Source organism: Lycium barbarum, chromosome 5, assembly GCF_019175385.1.
Source record: "Lycium barbarum isolate Lr01 chromosome 5, ASM1917538v2, whole genome shotgun sequence".
Taxonomy (NCBI): domain Eukaryota; kingdom Viridiplantae; phylum Streptophyta; class Magnoliopsida; order Solanales; family Solanaceae; genus Lycium; species Lycium barbarum.
Window position 1 is genome coordinate 38,337,693 of NC_083341.1, and position 16,314 is coordinate 38,354,006.

At 35.6% G+C, this 16,314-nt stretch overlaps 1 protein-coding gene and 1 long non-coding RNA gene across 5 annotated transcripts; one reads left to right on the plus strand and one right to left on the minus strand.

Annotated features, from left to right (window-relative positions):
• Nucleotides 1-5,752: 5,752 nt before the first annotated feature.
• Nucleotides 5,753-9,687, minus strand: LOC132640815 (myosin-binding protein 2-like). Of its 2 annotated transcripts, none has more exons than XM_060357599.1 (4): nucleotides 8,288-9,687; nucleotides 8,023-8,196; nucleotides 6,558-7,849; nucleotides 5,753-6,458 (listed from the first exon to the last, which is right to left on the minus strand). In XM_060357599.1, the coding sequence occupies exons 1-3, from the start codon at nucleotides 9,387-9,389 to the stop codon at nucleotides 6,591-6,593; spliced, it is 2,535 nt and encodes an 844-aa protein (XP_060213582.1). In that variant the 5' UTR covers nucleotides 9,390-9,687; the 3' UTR covers nucleotides 5,753-6,458; nucleotides 6,558-6,590. The 2 variants fall into 2 exon arrangements, with proteins under 2 accessions (XP_060213582.1, XP_060213581.1); XM_060357598.1 differs by having other exon boundaries at nucleotides 6,558-7,852; nucleotides 8,288-9,686.
• Nucleotides 9,688-10,251: 564 nt separating this feature from the next.
• On the plus strand, nucleotides 10,252-15,728 carry LOC132640816 (uncharacterized). Of its 3 annotated transcripts, XR_009582398.1 has the most exons (5): nucleotides 10,252-10,470; nucleotides 11,331-11,377; nucleotides 12,000-12,071; nucleotides 12,995-13,045; nucleotides 14,288-15,728. It is a non-coding gene; the product is annotated as an uncharacterized LOC132640816 (long non-coding RNA). The 3 variants fall into 3 exon arrangements; XR_009582400.1 differs by lacking the exon at nucleotides 12,000-12,071; XR_009582399.1 differs by lacking the exons at nucleotides 11,331-11,377; nucleotides 12,000-12,071.
• The last annotated feature ends 586 nt before the right edge of the window (nucleotides 15,729-16,314 follow it).

A 16,314-nucleotide genomic window follows, 5' to 3' on the forward strand; every position in this document is an offset into this window, starting at 1 on the left:
ACACATTCATGTCGGGGCTTTCATTTGCAATACACAATTGATCTTATTTCAATATCTCTATGTAGGAGGGAAATTATATCATGCTCATAGTTATAGCAAGACAAATAAATGCATCAATTGCACAAATATATGATACTTCAGGACCAATCTAATTTTCTCATTTCGACATCTTTTAGCAGATAATCTACTGCTTTTGGAAACTCTTCAAGAGCTCTAGAAATATTCAAGTAATCAACTTGCACAATAATATGAAAGGTTCTAATTATCATATATGGACAAGGATAAACAGGTTCATCTTTGTTCCCTTCGTCAAGAATATTCACTAAGCTGATTAAATCACATTCACCTTACCTGATTTAATTCATATAAGGATTATGAATAAGTTCCCCAAGAACTTGTAATGTCTGGACTACATGTCCAATAAGTTTACGCTTACCAAGATTTATCATATCATTTGGTAATTATTTCTATGTCAGCATGCTTAAGAGACGTAGAACTTAGATCCTCACAATCTTATACAGTATTGCGCGCCACATTGTATCAAAGATATTGTCGACGAAATATCATTTATCGGTTCACAATTCGACATAACTTACTGAGATCTCATCACTTCATTATTTTCAGGTACCTGAACCTCCCATAAAGTTTCATGAAGTGCTATGTTGTAGGCTCTTCAAGAGCACATTGCCTCCTTATTATTATTATCATTTTGATCATTTGCTCCTCTCCTTTTTCAAGGATTATTACATTTGGAACCGATTAGTCTATCATGTTCCATGCATGCTGTAGACTCTATCCTTCAGGGACATTAGGAGCATTTTGCAGATGAAATATGAAATAGTTAGGTCAGCAAATGCTTCCAGCATTTGACTTGAATTATCCGAGGATCATACTGATGATAATTCACAACATATTTCTCAGTTGTATTTTCTCTCCCCCTAATGTTAGAAAATTAACACATATCCCCATTTTCTTTGGGAAATCCATCTGTGTGCATCATGGTATGTCCATTAATCATATACCGCACATCAAAAGCTATAAGATGGAAATATCTAGTTCATGACCTTGAACTAATTATGAGGGGAGAATTTATCACAATTTATTGGTCTGAAGCATACAAGTGTCGTTGTATGCAATATATCATATCTCAGACCAACATTTGGAGCTCTGTTCTCATAAGAAATGGTTTAGCTATATTATGGAGGCATCCAATACCAAATCAGCTTAGATATAAACCAGCATTATCAAGATGAATTGTCTTGATTACATATTCTGGAAATTGTGCTTTCAACTCAATTATTTTGAGCAAGCAACTTCGTAAATGTCAAACTGCCAGTTGAAAATAAACTTACATGTGACTGTCTCATAGATACATCTATTTAAGACGTCATATTGCAGTTGAAGGGGCCCGCATTCACCTTTTATATTTTTCAAAATTTCGGGGATTCAGTCCCAACATTAGCTGGTGTAACCAACTTATCATGAGAACAAGCAACACAAACATTGAAGAACTAGAAATATATTTCGAATACTCAATTAGCACATCAGATTTAAATCAGGACGACAAAAAACGGTCAGGTCAACTGAAAAAATTATATGTACCCTAAACATCAAGTTTAGCATGACGAGTGCTATTTATTTTAGTAAATTTCTAGTTTACTATTGGATGAGATTTTATGTCATAAAATTTTGGTTTAGTGTGACATGTGATCCCATCATGCTCGGGTAGCGTATCATATACGTATTTCTTACCCGGTAACTTGGAGATATTCAATCTTCAAATCACTTGTAGTCTCAATATGATAACCTTTTTTTTTCGCTAGCAAACTTCAGGTTTACTACAATTTATTTTCCGATCGTAACAATTAAGATCTAAGATAAATGGTGCTATCATATATAACCTCTTCGAGAGACTTTAATTTATTTACCATGATCAGATATTATTTGGACACTACTGGTGTCATTATACTTATAGATAAACAATTAGCTCTTCTGGAGCCCTTAATAATTAGTTTCTACTACCAATTTTTTTTTTTTTTTAGATACTTCTGATATCACGAAAGAAAAATTGGTTAGACACTACTGGTGTCTGGAAGGAAAACAGTGATCAAATGGAAATTTAAAAACAATATTAAACTGTAAATTACTAAAGTATAACGTTAAGCTCTAAAGTTCAATATTTCAAATATCTCCTTCAAGGAGATTAGCTGTTAACATCTAAATATTTTGTATCAAAAGCGGCAACCACAAAGTAATCAAAATCACATCCTTCGGGAACAGATATATTTAGTGTTTATTTCCTTCAAGGAAATCAATAACACTAACCATAATGTATCAATGTGGTTATAATAGAAAGTATTCTACTCTGCTCCCTTTGGCCTTAGAATAATACTTTAATAAAATTATTCGAGGTGTTCTACGTATGACAGGTACGCGTTGCAATGCCTTAATTTCATACCACAAAAATAATATGTATATCCTTTCTTATTTTATCTCTCCAGGAGATAGGCCGTGGTATTTCTGATTCACTTGAAACCTGATTATTCAAATGTGCTTGCAATACAACGTTAATCAATAACTCGTTATTTTGCTCAAGCACAAGAAGACATTGCTTTAGAATATTTCTCAGATATTTTACCAGTTTTTTCTGCTTCAGGAGTGAAGTTTAAAGTTTTACCACTTTGGGAGTAAAGTTTAAAGATTTACTACTTCGAAAGTAAATTTTAGGGTCTTACTACTTCAAGACTAAATTTCAGTATTCTACAACTTCGGGAGTAGATTTCAGAGTTGTACTACTTGGGAGTAGAGTTCAAAGTTCTACTACTGCAGGAGTAGAGTTTCTGAGTTTACTACTTCGGGAATCAAGCATAGAATATTCAGAATATTTCTTCTCAATTATTCTACCTCTTCTAGAGATGAGCCGCGATAACTTTACAACCAAATGTATGTCCGCATTTATAAGCTTACCACATATTGTCACATTTCAGGGAATCGATCTATATTTGTAACATTTATAAAAATAAAAAATAAAAAAAAAAAATAAAAAAAAATCTCATTCTTCAAGAATGAAACATAATCATTTGGACTTGGCTTAACCATATCAAATATCAAATCATGATAGCTTAGAACCTCTATTAAGATATTGCTACTTCGGGAGCAAATCGAGACATACATACAATTTAAAGAATCTTTCTCTAACTTATCTTCACTTGTAGCCACTACAAGCCTATGAAAATATTAGCACTTCTAGTGGTTATAGACATAGATCAATTGAATCATAACGATATTTAAGAGATATTATCACTTATGGTGATCATGTATTTCTTGTAACTTTCACTCTTAGCCATTAAGGATTATTTAATTAATATCATAATTCCTCTTAACAATATTGTTATTCAGGAACAAAATTTGAGGCATAAATGATCAAGCGAACCATTTAAAATTCGGAGATCAAAAGAATCCAATATACAAAATAATGGTAACAAACATCAAAATCCATTAAGGATATTTAATTTAATAGAATGGATGCTATAATCCAATAAATGGTTGTAAATATGCTCTTGAAAATGTACTGATGACACATCTTCAATAAGATAAATACTGTGGAAAAATAGGATATGCATGAACTCGTGGATCCCAAAGTACAAGGAAATATAATACTCCTGTGAAACTTGCGAAGTTTACCAAAGGCAAGTAATAGATATACCACTACCAGAAGTTGAACAAAGAACATAATCTAGTTTCTTTTTTAAAAAAAAAAAAAAAAAAAACCTCCATAATAACAATGGTAAAACAAAAGCAAAGATTTAATCACAACCAACTAGGAACGTTGATAAGATTCTCTTCTGGCCACGTAACATTGGTTCCCCCACAATATCCGAAATAACAAAGGAAATGAATACAAGGGAGAGCCGAGTAAGGGCTAACAGAAATACCTGATGCAACTTTTACTTTCTTCATCTGCGGTCCAAAATTTAATTACAATTACTTACCTGTGAAAATGTTTTCATGTTCCTACGGCTAGATAAAGAAGTTTCGAACCAATTTTCTTCAATTTCTCTAAAATATTCACCCAATATGACAGAGTCTCGTGCTGATAACACGTTATAAAATAAAGGTTATAAAGTAAATACACTAACGACAATTATATAGAAAGAGACTGATAAATTATTCAACTTTTAACTTAAGAGAGATTTCATTGTTTATATATAAAATTCTAGAAATGAATTTCTATTTATAGGAGGAAAGTGCTTGGTGGGCAAGCAACCAAGGAAACGGCTTGGTGGCTAAGTTTCCTTGATGGCCAAGTTCCCTTGCTCCCCAATTTACGACATTCAATATATTTACCACATTAGTAAAAAGTCAACCTAACAAGTTTCTTTCTCTTATCCCCTAAGGTGGTGTGTGATTGGTGTGCGCAAGTGTTGCTTTTTAATTAATTCAATAACATTTTCATCGTCTTAATTTGTAATTTATGATTGACGAAATGAAAAAGAAGAGAAAGAAAACATGAAACCTAGTTTTACTTTAGTTATATCAAAGTTATGCAACACTCAACAATGATTTAAAGTAAAAGGCACTAGTCAATATTAAAATAACAGTCACATCAACTTATATCAATTTGAATTCTTTGAGCCGATAAAGCATTAAGCCGTTACTTCCTCTGTTTTAATTTATGTGAATCTATTTTTTTTAATCCGTATCAAAATAAATGACTTTTTTCCTAATTTGAAAATAAATTCACTTTATGAAATGATTTACAGTCACACAAATATTCAAGACTTATTTTGAACCACAAGTTTCAAAAGTCTTCACTCTTTTTTAAATATCGTGCCCAGTTAAATGAGTTCACATAAATTGAAATGGAGGGGGTATATGTTACTCCCTCTGTTCCTATTTATTTTTGTAGTTTAACTCGGTATTGAATTTAAGAAATTAAAGAAGACTTTTGAATCTTGTGATCTTAAATTTAAAATGTGTGTAATGTATCAAAATATCATTTGAATTATATGGTCTTAAATATGCCTTGGAGGATGTTAAAGATTTACTAGTAAATATAGAGACGGTATTTCTTTAAACAAACTAAAACAGAAAAGTAACATTGACAAATTGAAATGAAGGGAGTATTTTTTATGAGTCGACGCTACCAAAAAATTTAGTGTAAAACTAAACCTTAATGAAATGACTAAATCACAAACAATATATGCTTCTTCATTAACAGATTTGCCTGTTAAGCACCGGGGTGGAGGAGAAGGTGAGCTAATCCAACGATTTAAGATACTAAGTCATGATTATGTCTCATAAACCTTCATTATTCTAAACTGTTGTTAACTATGCTCAGTAAGTATTATGAGGTACTTAGCTTGCTTATACAAAAATCTTACTTTTGTAATCATGCCCTTAAAGTCACCTTCTTAGCTGTGAAACCCCTTTATGGTTTTCACTAATTAGAGCATGTTTATGTTTTCTTTTGCTTTTCTAGTTGGAAGAAATTGAATGTGTTAAAACAGATAGCTATTGTCAGATACCTACCAAAGTTTTGTTTATGCTTAAAGAAAAATCCATTGTTGAAAGCAATCTTTGGCTTCCTTCTTTCTTTTTCCTACTACTTAATTACAATACACAGTACAGTATTTTGTACATCCTTTGTGTGGAATGAACTTTACAACAAAGAAAGGAAGGACACTCACTCCCTCCTCCCCCCCAACCCCCAAAAAGAGAAAATGAAACAAACAAAACACTCACTTGAAAATGAAACAAACAAAACACTCACTTCATATATACTTACAAATGCATATATCTTGTATACAACTAGACAACTCTGCCTTCCAAAAAAATAAACAAACCTGATATGATGAAATGATACAAAAGATGAAGGATAAAGAAAAAGGAAGTTACTTACCCCTCTAATCCTTACCCCCTGAAAAATTCAAAAAATAATTGGAGAAGGAAAAAAAAATTCTACTCCTAATTGCCTACAACTATAAAAATGAAAAGAAGAAAAGACTTGAGTACCTGGCACTGAAGTCTTTGTTGGATCACTCCAGCTTTGCAAGCCAGGCATTCTTTTCCCTTTGACAACATACAAAAGACGGTGGCTTCACCTATAACTAGACTACAAGCACATACAGTCATCATCTCCTCTTTTTCCAAAAAAAGGTGGAGATTTTGACCCAACCCCACAAAAAAAAATGTTGGATTAACTTTTGACAAAATGACCATGGATGCTTGAGACAAAAGCGCTTGAGACAAAAGCTAAACTTTGTCCTCTAACATTAGGACCAAAATGCATAGACCATTTCCAGGAGCCTCCCCTCTCCATTAAGGGATTTCCTTTTGCTGAATTGTTTTTCTCCAAGACTGCAGATTTTTATCAGCTATTCCTACAGATTGATCAATTTTTCTCATTGAGTTTCTTTTATGGTAAAATAGCTGCCAATGTACTTCGACATCATGGTCTGAAATTGACAAAAAGAAAAATAATAGTTAAATTAGACAATCTGGTATATTTTCAAGAAATATATGATATTATTGAGTCAAAGAGGTAGGAGAGTTACCAAGTAGTATATGACAATGGAGCAAGAAGTTGACTATACTATGACACTATCACTCAAGCTTCTTGCACGAAGCTCAACGTTCCTTAGATCACGAAGATGCTGCAGGATTTCCTGTAGAAGATCCATCCCTTTATCGCCTTTCTTCAACGAGCCAACACAGTTCTTTAGGAACTCCCTATCTGCCTCAAGGGCTTGTAGCCTTTCATGGAGATGATCCAACTCTTCTTCCACAGCTAGCTTCTTCTTCTCCAAATCAAAGTTTAAGTCATGAACCCCATTGGTGGAATGGTATTCATTGAGTGTACCATCTCCATTTTCATCACTCATTGCATCAAATAGTGGAAAAAGTCTCTTTCCCTTGGCGGCATTCACAATTCGATGTTTTCCATTCATTTCCTTCAAAAAACCATTGGCATGTCCATTCATTTCTCCATGCAAATGAGAATCTTCCTTGCCATTATCTTGATATGAATCTTCCATTAGCCTAACATCCTCAAAATGTTTTGCATCGTCATCATCCAAGCTGACAAGCTTTTCTTCCAAAAGCTTTAGCTGCTCAAGAATCGCCATTCTCTCTTCTTCAAAATCAGCCAATGATTCCTCCAGATTTATAACTGCGTCGACAGGAGTACTATGATTGAAGCTTTCATAAAAGCTATCATCTTCTTTTGCTTCTTGATTCAAATCAATAGAGAGTCCATCGCTGTCCTCAGCATTGCTGCAAGAGGCAGAGGAGAATACACTTCTTGTGCTACGGTCCTTACTTGTCTTCAACATTTGCATCATATTCTCCTTTGCCTCATAATCTAATAATCTTTTTCTATATACTTCCAACTCTTTCTCTAGCTCTTGCTTTTCCTTCTCCCTCTTAACCATAAGCTCATTCATCAGCTGCAAGGCTTCTTGATCGTACTCCGATTGTTCTTCCATCATTCTTTGATACTGCAAAGCTTCCATCTGCATTGCTGCTTTCTCTTCTTGAAGCCTATTGATCATTGCCATTGTCTGACTTGCAGCCACAGCAGAAGCACTTCTTTCTTCTTCCAATTCTGTGTACAAAGAATGTAAGGAGTTCCTCTCAGCTTTAAGTGCTGATTTCAGATGTTCGATTGCATCTCCGCTTTTTAACTCACTTCCATCCAGAGAACCCTCATTCTTCTCAACAAGTAGCAATTTCTGGTGTAACCGACGGAAGCTATCAGTGGAAGTTGGTGTATCCGGAAGTTGGTTGTTCATCACATGTCCACTCAAATCAACTGATAATGTTTTCAATTCTACTTCTGTTTCTTCATCTTCTTTACAACCCGACATGACGCGCACGCACACACAAAAAGAAAATTAGTAACTTTGTAACAATAGAACCTTAGGGGAAAGGGTTTACTCCTCATTTTACTTCTTACAATGAAATAACAGAATCATTGCGAAATTTTGGTTTTACAATGTAAAGAAAGGAATCTGAACTTACCATGAACTTCAACTCCATGGAAATGAGCAGAACTTGTGGAAGGTTCTTCGTGTATATATGAAGTAAGTGCTTCATGACATTGAACCTCATCTGCTTGATCCAAATCAGGAATTTCAGTCCCAATTGACACTTCTCCATCAGTTTCATTATTTGGAATTTGGGAAACCTCTTCTCCTGAAACGTACAATACAATAAAAATTCCTAAAAACTTAAATATCCAAAAATACTTGGTCAAAGAAGATGAATTGATTATCTAGGTATGTACCTCGTGGAACATCTGAATTTTCCTCTTTCTCTTCTTCATCTTCTTCTTCCCTTTCCCTAGCTGCAAGAATTTGAACTTGGTGATATATGGATGCTTCTTGGGCATGTTCTATGTCGGTAAAATGTCCATAAACCTCTCTTTCTGAATGGCATTCTTTGGCATAGAAAACCAAATCATTCTCATATTCTTCAATCTTCATAGAAAATTGAGGCTCCCTCTCACTCTTTCCCAAATAAACTTCAGCCTCTTCATTCTCCAAGACCTCTTTAACATCATCCTTCCCATCTTGATTTTCATCAGGCTCTTGACTTTTAGTCTGATCTTCTTCATTTGCTAATTGAATGGGAACCAAGGTATGACCAGTGCAATCAATGAAGAATTCGAGATGCTGAGGGGGAGCTACATCCTCAATCTCACAAGCTTGATCGTTCAAGATCTTTTCTTTGTATTTCTCCTCAATGTATTCTGTCACTCCATCAACAACTACATCTACTTTTTCACCTTCCATCTTTTCTGCATCAGAATTAACACAATCTGATCTGTTTTCAGCGCCTTTCTCGAAAACATCAGTGTCCTCAATGAACAAATTTCCTTGGTGTGTATATTCTAAATCATCCCAAGAAGGCTTGATCAATATATAAGGAGTTGAAAACTTGGTCTCCAAATTCACAGCACAGCAAGAACACCTCAAAGCTTCCAGTGTGCCATTTTCTATCATTTTAATGTCTTTCATCCATGGAAACAAATCACTGAAACCAGGGCGAGAGGACGAGCAATCCTGGCACATATGTTGTGATTCAGTTAGCTTTTTATGTTTCAAGCAGAAACCCAATTTGGAAACCTCAGTGACATGAGCCTCACAAAGAAGATCTCTATGTATGTTCTTGTTTTGTCCATGATCAAACAGATAATCAACCCGAGAACACCATAAACAAGGTGGTTTTAGACCAAAATATTCTGCAAACTTGATGATTAAATATGAAAAAAGAGAGTTAAGAAGAAGGAGTAGTATCAAAGTCCATTCCAAGACTGCATAGATGAGAATAACAGTGATCCTGTTAGTGTTTCTGTGTAACATAGTTGCAAACTTGTTGGCTGCCATTTTTTGTACTTTTGTTTCTTTCTACTCTATACACACAAAAAGAAAAGAAAAATACAGAAAGATTGTGCAAGGAGGAGTTAGTAGAGATGGAAGATAATCTTGAGAGATAGAGAGAGAGAGAGAGAGAAGATTTATGTAGAGATGGTTGGTGGGGTGTGGAGGAAGAAGAAAGATAGGAAAATGGTGGAAAAGGAGTTTTTATTTTAGACTGAAAAAACAAATGGGCGGCATGAATAGTGAGAAAGGGGAATGCCAAGGAGACTTGATGCTTTACAAAAATAATGATGTGATAGAGAGGAGAAAAAAGAAGGCTAAGTAATATATTTAAATAAATGAAAGAAATAATGTTTTAATTATTGGGATAAGGCATCATTACCCCTTATCTAGTAGCGTTTTTGCTACGACACATCTGTTATAGCCCGTATTTTGTACGTTCGGATAATTCGAGATAATTGCGAGAAGTTAAGGGTAAGATTATTTTCCAAATTATTTTAGTGAACAAGTTGTTTATTGGTATGGAAATATGGAAAATGCTAAGGGTAAAAAGAGAAATTCACAAAGTGGTTCATGGTAATATTGTGAAAGGCTAGGGGCAAAATGGAAATTTCAAAAAAATATATATATAATAATATGGTCATGAAGCCACAAGTGGCAGCGTGGTGTGTCACCTTGTATAAATAGGAACAATATATATATATATATATATATATATATGGACAAGTGATGACAAATTAAGAAATATTCATCCTTTAAATTAAGAAGGTTGGAGAAGCATGGAGAAGGGACATGTGTCCATTTTGTATTGATAGAAGCTATATATATAGAGAGAGACAATTGATGACAAAATAAGACCTAGTCATCTTTTAAATCAAGAAGCTTGAAGAAGAAGAAAAAAAAAAAAGAGTATTCGGCCACCATGGCTGAATTTGAAGCCGTGGAAATTGATCACAAAAAAATATTTTCTTCTAGTATTTCAACCAAATGGAACGTCCTCTTTAACATGGAATGGTTATTGGAGCAATAAAATCATTCATTGGTGCAATATACACCCTAGCCGAGCAAAGAGGATGGGTGGAGGAAGGTAAGGGTCAATCTCCTTTTATATATGTTATGGGTGATTTGTACATTTTGTAGTGTGTAGAAATGAATAAAAATCATGAATTTGGTGTGTTGGGGTGTTGGCCGTGTACATGTTATGTTGTGTAGGAATGATGAACTAATTTTTATTTAGTATTTGATTGTTGTAGTTGTGGATTCTATGATGTAAAATGAGGATTTAATGGTTGGAAATGAAGTTGTGGTCGTTTGTGGGTTATGGAAGAAGTTAATGTGACATTAGTATAGCTCCTCATAATTATAAGAATAGAGTTGCTAATGTGTAGGTTGTAAATACAATTCATGAATTTGAAAGTGAGACATGTGTTTGGAAGATTGTAAGTTGGGTTGTTGTAATTGAATTTGAAAGAAGGAAATGTGTTGTTAGTGTTCTTGTTGAATTTGGAAGGTTTCGGGTGAAGTGGTATGTTGGTTGGGTTGTTTGAATATTGTGTGAATTGTTTAAAGTGTTCTTGAATTATGTAAGAAGGATTTCGGATTAACACTTGAATGTGAGACCATTGGTGTTAGTTTGACTATATGTGATTGAATTGAATATAAATGAAATGTCGTTGAATTGTGTGACAAGAGTTGTTAATGTTAGAAGGTATTTTGGATTGATTGTTGAAGTTGTTAGTATGATTGTTGGTATTGTTGTTGATAATTTGGCCGAGTTGAATTCTCGGATTGTTGTTGGTAAATTGGCCGAGTTAGATTCTCGGGAGTGGTGTATTTACAGGGAAGATGCTGCCGAAATTTCGACAGATTATGAAAGAATTGATTTGAAGAACTAAAGCAAGTGTATGACGACGAATCTAATGATTATGTGAATCTTCTTGAATGTAGACTAGCGAGCTTGGACAATTAAGCGTAGCTAATAGGACGTGGAGCAGGTATGTAAGGCTTACCCTTTCTTTCTTTTGGCATGATCTCTATGAAACGAGCAAATGACGTATATGTATGATTTCAAGGAAATTCCCATTCCTAGAGCCACTAGGATGGATAATATTTGTTATGCCCCGTACTTTCGCATATTCGGAGAAACTTAAAATAATTTTGATTTGTAAGGAATAAGGTTATAGGTTGATTTGGATTAAGATATGTGTGCGTTGTTCATGAAAAATGTTGATGTGGAAACGCGGGTAAAGGCCAAGGGCGAAATTGAAACTTTGGAAATTTGTTTCGGAAATTACAAAATGTGATCCATAAGTCATTAGGCTCAAAATAAATGTTAAAAATTAGGGCCCAAAGGAGAAGGGTGGCCGGCCATGTAATGGCCAAGCCCATTTGACTTATTTAATTTCCATGTGCTAATTAATAAAGGGGCACTTATTCATTAAATTCCCTAGAACTTTCAAGAGAAAGAATAGAAGGAGAAACAAGAGAAAAACCAAGAACACAAGAGAAGGGCCATTCGGCCACCACTCCAAAAATTTGCCCCTCAAAATATTGATTCAAAAATTATTTTCTTGTTGAATTTCCATTAATTCAAGGCTCCTCTAAAACTTGGTGTAGTTGGTTTGGAAGGAAGAGGACTTGTTTCTTCAAGTTGACAATTTATTCAAGTAAAGAATATTGGAGAAGAAGGTAAGAATCAATTCCTTTTTATTATGTTATGAAGGTTAGTTTGTGTTGTAGTATATGGAAATGAGTAGAAACTATGGAAATATGGGAGTTTACAAAGTGGATATATATATATATATATGTGTGTGTGTGTAGCCGTGTATGTATATATGTGTATATCTATAGTGTGTTGAATTTCATGTTGCATTCTAGTTGTGGTTATGATGGAAATTATATTGGAAATGGAAGTTGAAAGAAGTTGGTTGAAGTTGGAAGTATAGGGTATAGCCATGTGGTACATTGAAGTTGGAATGGAAATGGATTAATGTTGTTTAATATGTTAGTTGTGTTGTTGTGACCCTTGCAATGTAAATGAAGGTAAAATGAGGTAAGTTTGCATTGAAATGGAATGTAGGAGCTTATGTCGTCTTAGTATGATTTTATGTCATTATGGAAATTAGGTTGCTAAGGTGCAAGTTAGGATGGTTGTTGAGGAAATTAGAAGATGGAAACATGTTATGAATATGTATGTTAAAGATTAGAAGTTTTGGATGCATTATGGCCTTGGTGGAAAGTTTGTATATTTTGTATATTTTGTGAATATTTTGTAGAAATGATATGAAATGTTTCCGAATTGTATTTGAATGGTTTTGGATTAGTAAATAAATATGAGAACGTTGACATGAAGTTGGAAGTGTGAAGTTGGAATGGGAGTTATTGCATAATGTAGAAAAGAGGAACATTTATGTTAGAATGTATTTTTGTTGTGATTCTTGATGTTGTTGGTGTTGCTTTGGTATTGTGTTGATGAATTTGGCCGAGTTGAATTCTCGGGAATGTTGTATTTATAGGGGAGGTGCTGCCGAAATTTCGGTAGACAAATACTAAATTAAAAATTGGAACTCTAAGCCTTATGAATAGTAATTGGTAAATGTGACCATTTGTAGGTTTCTGACGAAACGGGATTCGAGCTTTGGCGATCGTAAAGGGCAAGAAAGGTATGTAAAGCTCCACCTTTTCTTCTCTTGGCATGTCCTAGACGTATTAGGTTTGAACTTGGACCTCGGGGATAACTCTACTCTTCGGAATCCACGATTAAATTTCTCCCTTTTTCATTTAGTGGAATTGAATCGATTATGTTGCTAATGATTAGAAAAGTTGTCTACACACCTAGAACTTGAGCAAATAGGACCCGATTACTCTAAAACTTTCATAAGGGATATTATAAAGTGTAAACTACGTAAAATTATGTACACCACCTCATTTGACCCGAGGTGGGTCCACTATTCCCGAATCCCCTCTTATTGTTCTATTTGACTTACTTCTATACGATAATTAAAGGAAACTCTTGGTTACCGTTCCGACTACTAAATGGTGGTATTCTAACCGTTCCAAGTTTGTTATGAATTGTACGCCCTCTTTGACACAAGATCTCCGCTACGAATATTCCGGTATAAGCATTTTGATATAAGTTTTCCGACATAAGTAGTTTGGTGTAAATGTTCCGACATAAGCATTCGCACATAAGTACTCTGGTATGATTATTTAGATATGAATCTTCTGATACGAGTATTTGATACAAGTATTCCGGTATAAGTATTCTGGCACAAATATCTTCTGTGAAAGGTCCGCTATGAACACTCTGATAATACGTTCGATCATTTCATTGAGTCTTGATTATGTGCATCAGTTTCTCACTACTCTGCTCGTGCATGTGCTATGATCTCTTTCACCGAGTCCCGGGCCGGGTATGTTATCGTGCACTTTCTACTGCACTATTCACCGAGCCCCTCACTAGAGGGCCGGGTACGGTATGTATATGTGTATCTGATAATGATGTGGTGATGTAATGACGGGCTACGGTGGCCAGGAGGGCATCTGATGATTCCATTCACCGAGTCCCCCACTAGAGGGCCGGGTACGGTATTTATATATATATATATATGTGTGTGTGTGTGTGCATGCATATGGTATGATTTTCTTACGTTACCGAGTCCCGTAGTGGGCCGGGTACGGTTTATGATATTGACATACAGTTATACATGCTCATGCATATGATTATGATGTACCTATACTACCGAGTCCCCTATTGGGCCGGGTACGTTCTATATCCATTATGTTCATATCCACATTTTCGGTTTCTGTGCTGACTTGCTTACTACACTCCCTGCTTTACATACTCAGTACATATTTCGTACTGACCCCCTGTTCTTCGGGGGCTGCGTTTCCATGCCGCGCAGGTACAGACGACAGATTTGCTGAACCGCCCGCTTAGGACTTTGTTTTGCTATTTTGGAGCGCTCTTTTATCCGGAGCCTATATCTTGGTACAGTCTTCTGTTATTGTGTATATGTATGCTATTCAGGGGTACGACGGGGCCCTGTCCCGTCTTAGGATTCTGTTTTGTTCTGTAGAGGTCTGTAGACATACATGTGGGTTCTATATATGCTTTTGGGTTGTTATGATCTGTGATGGCCTTATCGGCTTCCACGTGTTATACTTGCGCCTATGTGATATTTAGTAACGCCAGTTGAATCTTATATTGATATATTATGCTAATATGCCAGTTGGGGCTATGGGGTACGTTTGGGTGTCCAGCACGGACACTAGTCATGGCCTACGGGGTTGGGTCGTGACAATATTCTTGGCTTCCGTAAGTTGTTTCATATGGTTTTGATGCGTATCTATGATGTCCGAAGTTCGGTTGATATGTTTCCGAATGGCATTCGAGAGATAATTGATGTGATTAATGTCTTGGTTGTCAAATGATAGCACGTTTGATTATTCCATCGAGTCTTTGATACATTTTGATACGTACATAAGGTTCTAAAATCTCTGTCGGATGTGATCCATAACGATATTCGAAGGGTACCTAACATGATTGTTGCTCTGATTTTCCAAAAATGGCTTCTGAAACGTTCATAGAAAGTTCTGTACTTCAAACGCTCATAACTTTCTCATACTAAATCGGATTGACCCGAAACTTGTTTCTAAGCCTTCAGGTGTCGGTAAGTATACTTGTCTATCGAGTCTTCCATAATATATTCGGAGGCTACCGACCTTACGTCACTCCGATAGAGACATAACATTCTTTGGGCTCTCCTGCATGTTGCTTACATGATATGTGTATATGTTATATGTATATGTATATGGGGAATATGGAAAAGGGCCAGAGAGTTATATACGCGTAACCACCTGATCAGTTGGTATCGGAGCCGGTGGTGGGGCAAACCCAATGGTGGGGCAAACCCAGCGGTGGGGCAAACCTCAGCAAGAACGCTGAGTCCCAAAAGGGGGTGAGTGTAAGGCTTGCCTTAGGCGAATCCCACATTGGTTTAGGCAAATCCCACATTGGTTCAGGAAAATCCCACATCGATTAATATCGTCCCGGACGCGGGATATATGTGGCTAAATGGATCGGAGCCGACGCCTCGGCAATATGATATGTTCTATTTTCCATATATATGAAAAAGAAATGTTTTTCAAAGAAAGCTAAGCATGCATGGTACCCGCTTAAAAGACACTCAGATGTACAAGTTACTCTTTTACCCCATGATATGCTCTATATCTCAATTCTGTTATTATTCATAATTACATCTCTTACTATGTTACTATTCATGCCTTACATACTCAGTACATTGCTCGTACTGACCCCCTTTCTTCGGGGGCTGCGTTTCATGCCGCGCAGATACACCCAGATGAGTAGAAGCTATGATAGAAGATGTTCCAGCGGAGTTGGCAAGCTCCATTTGCCCTGGAGTGTTGCCGAGTCAGAGTACTATGCTATGATGTCTTGTTCGAAGTTAGAGACTTTGCAGACAGAGTCGTGGGTATAGAATGTCAGTTTTGTAACCGGCTCCATCAGCCGATGTGTCATTCTGTGTTATGTGATAAATTCCATATGATTTCAGATTTTGTTTGATTGAGGGCAACGAAAAAGAATATTTCTGAAAGCTCCCATTATGTATTTCATTTTATTTGATTTAAGAGTTCAAAGGGACTATGTGTGTAATAAGAGTCAGCGGGTTCGCTCAGCTCTGAATATGGGGTCGGATGCCCATCACACCCTAGTAAGATCGGGGTGTGACAACATCTTACCTAATTTTTGATCCTATCACCCCCCTAAACTATTTAAAACTGTAATATTTTACCCCCTAAACGCTGTCGTGGCAAGGACTGTGTGTTTCACTCTCTTTGAGAGAGTGAGAAACATAAAAAATGGGAAACTTAATTTTTTTCTTAAAAATCTGTATTTTCTTAAAATATG

Excerpts from the sequence above, each read along its gene's own strand:
- LOC132640815 (XM_060357598.1), bottom strand. The coding sequence starts at position 9,389 with ATGGCAGCCAACAAGTTTGCAACTATGTTACACAGAAACACTAACAGG. Across the intron at positions 8,197-8,287 it reads AAATTCAGATGTTCCACGAG|GAGAAGAGGTTTCCCAAATT; the intron begins GTACATACCTAG and ends TGTACGTTTCAG. Across the intron at positions 7,853-8,022 it reads CCATGGAGTTGAAGTTCATG|AAGATGAAGAAACAGAAGTA; the intron begins GTAAGTTCAGAT and ends CGGGTTGTAAAG.